The sequence below is a fragment of the Arachis hypogaea genome, chromosome 12 (genome assembly GCF_003086295.3).
Source record: "Arachis hypogaea cultivar Tifrunner chromosome 12, arahy.Tifrunner.gnm2.J5K5, whole genome shotgun sequence".
Lineage (NCBI taxonomy): Eukaryota > Viridiplantae > Streptophyta > Magnoliopsida > Fabales > Fabaceae > Arachis > Arachis hypogaea.
In genome coordinates this window covers 112,477,348-112,484,195 of record NC_092047.1, presented here as the reverse complement: position 1 = coordinate 112,484,195, position 6,848 = coordinate 112,477,348, and the positions used below count along the sequence as shown (strand labels likewise).

General features: G+C 32.1%; 1 protein-coding gene across 1 annotated transcript; it reads left to right on the top strand.

Moving 5' to 3' along the window:
- Positions 1 to 4,157: 4,157 nt before the first annotated feature.
- LOC112728338 (cytochrome P450 76T24-like) lies at positions 4,158 to 6,848 on the top strand. The gene is made up of 2 exons (XM_025778424.2): positions 4,158 to 5,082; positions 6,181 to 6,848. The coding sequence occupies exons 1-2, from the start codon at positions 4,186 to 4,188 to the stop codon at positions 6,796 to 6,798; spliced, it is 1,515 nt and encodes a 504-aa protein (XP_025634209.1). The 5' UTR covers positions 4,158 to 4,185; the 3' UTR covers positions 6,799 to 6,848.

Below are 6,848 nucleotides of genomic sequence, written 5' to 3'. Positions count from 1 at the left end.
ATGGTGTCCTAATGTCCAACAATCTATATTGCTAGCTGGAGAGTGGAGAAAGGCGTGCCCTTGGAATAGTTGTGGAACTTGGTCTTGAGTATGTTGTGAACGTGTCCAGGTTGGAGGTGATGTTATCGAAGACGTGAAAGTGGATGCTTTTGGTGAGTGAAGTGCAGGGGAGGTGGATGTATTAGTAACAAAGATTTAGGAAGTGTGTGGTTCATGACATGTTGAGGTAGGTGCGATACGTGTGACAATTACACCATAGCTTAATCTTGGAGCTAAAGAGGAGGAAGGAAAATATGGAAAAGAAGAATGTGAAGGTGAAAAAGGAAAGTATGAATATTAAAATTATGCGAGATATGATAAAAATTGGGGAATAACAGTGTCGTTTTCAAAAAAAGAGGTCAGAGATAATTTTGTTCTTTATTAGAGTTATCAGGGACTATTTTGTCCTTCGTTAGAGTTAACAGAGTAAAAGACCTAAGTGAGTGACAAAATTAATTGTTAGGAACCAATCGAGTAATTAATTTTAGTTGGAGACTAAAATGTCCAGTTTAAAATTCTTCGAGGACCAAAATGGGTATATACTCGCCAATTCATATAATAACACTACGTCAAAACTTTTATTGGTTGAAGATTGAATATCCTCACGTGTAGATTTCTAGAACAGCGACAAAACATGTTCAGTACGAACGTTGAAAGATTTTAATTGTAGACACAATTTGAACGTCACGTCGCCACCATGATGTTTATATTGATGATGTTCTGTGCCGTCCAAGTCTCTTTCTGTACTCGCTATTTATCTCTTCCCCTTTTGTTTTCGCATCTTTATAAAATTTTTGTATTATTTTTCAAAATATATATGTGTTTTTTTTTTAGAAATATAATAATTTATATATCTTCTTTTATCAGTTTAAATTTTTTACAGAAATAGTTTTATAGCATAATATTAAAATTTTTATGTTCCAAAAATCTACCGTTGGATTTTGATAAATTCCAAAAAAAATAATTAGACAAAAAAATAGTCTATACAAAAATTTAAATAAATTCAAAAAGAGTTTATCTCTTGTTTGAGATGGCGTATTAAAATTTAAAAATATAAGCATTTATGTATTTCTTTCAATTAACTTAAAGTTTTGGGAGAAATAGTTATGTGACTAATAAATATATATTCAGCACAACATTCTACAAATTACGTTTTTTGGATTAGCTTCTTCAACCCTAGAGACAACTCAAACTCAATGTATAGTTCGATGGTGGATTTTGTGATCGACCTTTGTGATAAATTGAAAAATTTTTTTGCATGCTTATTTTATCAGTAATTACCTCGTTTAGAATTGCATTTCACCAAATACTAATGTATGATACCTATACAAAACACTTATTATTCTCTTTAATATTTGAGATTCTATCCTTTCAGAAATTACTCCTTTAAATTCCTCAAATAATATTGTAACAAAAATAACAGAATCACATAAACTTTTATATATATCTTCAAGTGTTTGGAGTAAAATTTGACTATTTTATTATACTCTTAAACGGTAAAACTAATTCTATCATTCATTTTTTACTCTCATGAACTCTTATTTTTCTAGAGAAAACTCAAAGAAGAAGAACGACCAGCTGGGAAAAGAAAAATGAAAAACTGAGAAGAAAAAAATAGATGCACTACAATAAAACAGTTTATTGTCACGCTTTTAAAGTATGCCAAAAAGTGAGAAAAAGCGTAGTGACAGTTTTTTGCCACACTTTTGAGCTATCGGCACATTTTTAAAGGGTCACATCCGCAAGCGTTTCGATTGCTCAATTGCCATGCTTTTATCGCTCTATTGACACGACGCTTTATTTATTGCCATGCTTTTATCTATTGGCACGCTTAAAAGTGTGGCCATATGTACAACTCTATAGTCATGCTTTTAAAACGTGCTGAAAAGTGGACATATAACCACACTTTTGGAAACATGCTCATTGGTTTGGTTTTGTTTACGCTTTGAAAGTGTGCCAATAGGGAACATACAACCACACTTTCTTAAACATACCTATATGTAAACATATTGTCACGTTTTTAAAGCGTGACTATATCCTTATCAAATTAAAAAAAATCTGGTATATATGTGTTTTTACATGTACTCTAATATGCTCCAAAAGCAATAAAAAACATTGAAACTGTGAATATCATTTAAAAAAAATTAATCGATAAAAATTAGTATTACATTAGTGAAATTCAAATTAAATTAGCCATATCAAGGTAATAAGATGAAAGACTTAAAAGAAAAAGTATATCTAATTTTCTATAGTAGCCTAGCAAGAGCATGGAATAGGCAACAAAATATTAAAAATTAAATCATTGAAAACTACATGACCTGGTTGGCCATCACTTCTAGTCTACATTATCAGAATCACCTGCAAGATCATAACTAGGGTTACTTGCTTCTGCTGTGGTTGTTTCATCAACTCTTCTACCAAGAACACGGCATGGAGGAAGGATAATGGAGATTGGCAGCGCGAAGGGAATGCAAAAGGAGAAACAGAGGGTTACGGAAGAGGGTAATTATTGGAGAGACAGCAACGTTTGAGGGAAGAGCGACAATTGAGCCATAGAAAGAGGAGCGACGGTTGAGGGCTTACGAGAGAGAGTGAGCACAACGGAGAATTTGCGAGAGAGAAAGTGAGCGCCGAGACAGAAGGAGCGTTGACAGAGGGAGTGTTGACGGAGGGAGCACCGAATGAGAGGTTGTGAGAGAGGGTTACCCAATGAATTCTGTGTTTCGCGATGAAGAGGATTGGAGGGATTAGACGAGCGATAAAGAGGGTTGGAAGCGCGATGAATATGGTTGGAAGAATAAAACTCTAGTATTAGGGTTTTCTCAGTAGCTACTAGCTAGTTTAATGAGTAGAAAAGAGTGAATAATAGTGAACTATTTTTCTCAGTAGTTTAACGTAACCCTATTGGCACGCTTTAAAAACAGCAGCGTAACATAACTTTATTGACACAGTTTAAAGTGTGCCTGTTGCTTTCTATGGTCACGCTTTAATAAGCGTGACATCAAAGTGTGCATGTTGCTCTCTCTGGTCACGCTTTGATAAGCATGGCATCAAAAAGCGTAGCTAAATCTCTAATTAACTGCCAACTTCATAAAAGTGTGGTCATTAACCCTTTTTTGACCACGCTTTTTAAGCGTGACAAAAAAATCGTAATCAAATCTCTAATCAATCGCCACCCGCATAAAAGCATAGTCATTGACTCATTTCGGTCACGCTTTTGAAAAGAAAAAGCATGTCAAATCTCTAATCAATTGCCACTCTTATAAAAGCGTGGTTATTGATCCCCTTTTGGCCACGTTTTTAAAGCGTGACAAAAAAAAGTGGCGAGGGACTTTTTTGGAGTAACGAAGAAAAATAACAATTTCAGAAGAAGTAAGAGACACTGGTTATTTAAATTAGAGTAAAGTGACAATTAGATCCTCGAAGATGTTAACTTTGGACTAATTTGTCCTTAAAAAAAGTACCAATTAAGTCCTCTAAGATAGTAAACAGTGGACATGTATGTCCTTCTGTCAATAAATAGTGTGAAACGAAACTAAATTGTCAATATATTTCGTTATTTGCAGTGGTGCATGTCTTATTACTATCACATGAGCAAAAAAATGATGTAATTTTGGACATTAAAGCATTTATTATTTTTTGAGTTTTCATATATCTTTTATCAATTTCTCTCTATTTATCATAAATCCTATCAAAATAAGTGAAATTTCGCTCCAAAATTTGTTATTTACACTACTATCTTTCATAGTAGACATGTCAGAATAATTATCTGCATTACCGTTAGGTTTTAGTTGATGAATTGATAGAAGGACCTCATGTGTCTACCGTTTGCTATTCTGGAAGACCAAATCGATACTTTTTTTTAGGGACTAATTTATCTGAAGTTAAAATCTTCGGAACCTAATTGTTACTTTAGTCTTTAAATTATTATTATTATTGAAAACGGCCTTATCGTCTTACAAAGCGGCCACGTTTTGTTTTTAGTCTTTTACTGAATTTTTTCCTTAACGAATTTAAAAATCGTCCCCTGCATTTTGTTTTATGCACTTAATTTGTTGGGCATGTAACCCTCAACAAGAGGCATATGCATGTTCCATATATATACATAGACTAGCCAGAGCAAAATATATCTAAAATCCCATAATCATGGACTATATATTACTTCTTTTATTTTTCTTTATGTGGCTAAGCATTCATACTCTCATCTCCAAATTAGTAATCAAAACTTCAAAATCCCTTAAACTTCCACCGGGTCCTAACCCTTTTCCAATCATAGGAAACATCTTAGAACTCGGAAAACACCCTCACAAATCACTCACTAAGCTTTCTCAAATTTATGGACCCATAATGACTCTTAAGCTTGGTAACTTAACCACCATTGTTATTTCATCTCCACAATTAGCCAAAGAAGTGCTCCATAAAAATGACCAAAATTTCTCTTATAGAACTGTTCCGGATACCGTTAAAGCTCATGACCATCACATATATTCGGTGGGATGGATGCAACCTTCATCTCAATGGAGAATACTTAGAAAAATTTGTGCTACCAAAGTGTTCTCTTCACAACAACTTGATTCCACACAAGTTGTTCGTCAAAGGAAAGTCAAAGAATTGATTGATTTTGTGAAGAAAAAAAGTGAGACGTGCGAAGTTTTGAATATTAGTGAGGCTATTTTTACAACCGTGTTGAATTCGATATCAAATACTTTATTTTCCATAGATGTGGTCCAATTTGGTTCTTCTAAGTCTCAAGAATTCAAAGACATCTTTTGTGGTATCACCGAAGAAGCTGGAAAGCCTAATGTTGTGGATTACTTCCCAATCTTTCGCAAGATTGATCCACAAGGTGCACATGCTAGAATGACCAAATATTACAAGAAGATGATTAATTTTTTGGATGGTATTGTAGAAGAAAGATTGAGACTATTAAAGGGTCTAGAAATGGACACCAAGGAATATAAAGATGTGTTAGATTATGTGTTAGAAGTGATGTTGGAGGACAATTCTCAAATCAATCGTATCCATGTCTTGCATTTACTTGTGGTGAGTATCGGCCCCTGCCTTAACTATTTCATTTTGTTAGTTTTCTTTTTAAGAGTGCTAATTTTTTAAAGTAAAAGGTGAACTTTATTTTTAATTATGAAAAACAAAATACATTATTGATGATTATTGCCTTTAATTACTTTTTCTTTGTAATTAGTGCTTTTAATTATTGTTTGTGTTTATTTTTAACAAGGAGTAAATGCTGGTTGATGATTATTTTTGTTGTTTTTAATTTTAATATAAATTTAATTTTATATTTTTGTTTTGTTAGTATGTTTATAAAATATAAAATAATTAAATATTGTATTTGATTGAAAAAAAGTTTGATTTTGTTACGAATAGGATCGAATAGAATCGGGTGAAAAACTTTAGGGTGCGGATAGGTTTAGGGTTAAAAATTCTGAACCTGTAAGTAGGATATATAGGTTGAGTTTTAAAAATATTATATGCCTACAGATAAAATTAGAGTGGAGTCTAAATCCTATCTTACTCTAGCCATTGATAACTCCAGAAATAATATATAACATAATTTTGAGTTAAATATAACTAATCAAAAAAAATTTTGGATTAAATATATTCATAGTCTCTTTAAATTTTTTTGTTGGAAATTTTTTCTATTTCTTTTTATTTTCTTAGTTTGTTCTTTTTATTGTGTGTGTGTGTGTGCTTTTTATTTTCTTAGTTTGTTCTTTTTAGTGTGTGTGTGGAATATGTTTTGACCTTTATATAACATTGCAAGTGAAATTGAATATAAATGGTATGAACCAAAATCTAAATAAATAACACATTTACGACTAAAACAGATTTAAACATATCATTTTATATAAATTAGTGAAAATGCATATAAAAACTATGAAAAAGCTAGAATATAGTCTATTGTCTAATTAAAAATAATTTAAATATATAATTAATTAATAATAACAGTTTTTTTATATAAATATTAGGAGTGTTTACCAGTCTATATAAATTAGTGAAAATGCAATTCAGATACATACATAATTAATAATAACACTATTTTTATGCTAATGTGAGGAGTGTTTAGTATATAGATATTGTTATTGATTTTGATGTATGTATTTTACAAACTGATTATTATAGGATTTATTCGTGGCTGGAATAGACACAACAGCAAGCACTATAGAATGGGCAATGACAGAGTTACTATACAACCCAAAAAAACTACAAAAAGTAAAAAATGAACTTGAAGATGTTGTTGGCAAAGAACAACAACAAATTGAAGAAAAACATATCTCAAAGCTTCCTTTTCTAAGAGCAGTGGTGAAAGAAACGTTTCGCTTACATCCACCTTTTCCACTAATACCACACAAGTCCAAAGAGGATGTTGAATTATGTGGCTTCAATGTGCCTAAAAATGCACAAGTTTTGATTAACATATGGGGTGTAGGAAGAGATTCAAGTATTTGGAGAAACCCTGATGAATTTATACCTGAAAGATTCTTGGAAAGTAGAATTGATTATCAAGGAAATGATTGTGAGTTAATTCCATTTAGTGCTGGAAGAAGAATGTGTCCTGGGTTACCATTGGCTTATAGAGGTGTTCACACTGTGTTGGGTTCTCTTCTACTTTGCTATGATTGGAAGCTTGTGAAGAATGGACAAAAGGAAAAGGATTTGGATATGTCTGAGAAATTTGGACTTAGTTTGCATAAGGCTAAGCCTCTTCAAGCTATTCCCATGCAATCATCATCACAATGAAGATTATGTTTTTAATTTTATAGAAATGGATTCTTTATATTAATTCTCTA

What these genes read in the sequence shown, in the direction of transcription:
- LOC112728338 (XM_025778424.2), top strand. Translation starts at nt 4,186, where the DNA reads ATGGACTATATATTACTTCTTTTATTTTTCTTTATGTGGCTAAGCATT. An exon ending in ATGTCTTGCATTTACTTGTG is followed by an intron (nt 5,083 to 6,180) that starts GTGAGTATCGGC and finishes TGATTATTATAG; the next exon opens with GATTTATTCGTGGCTGGAAT.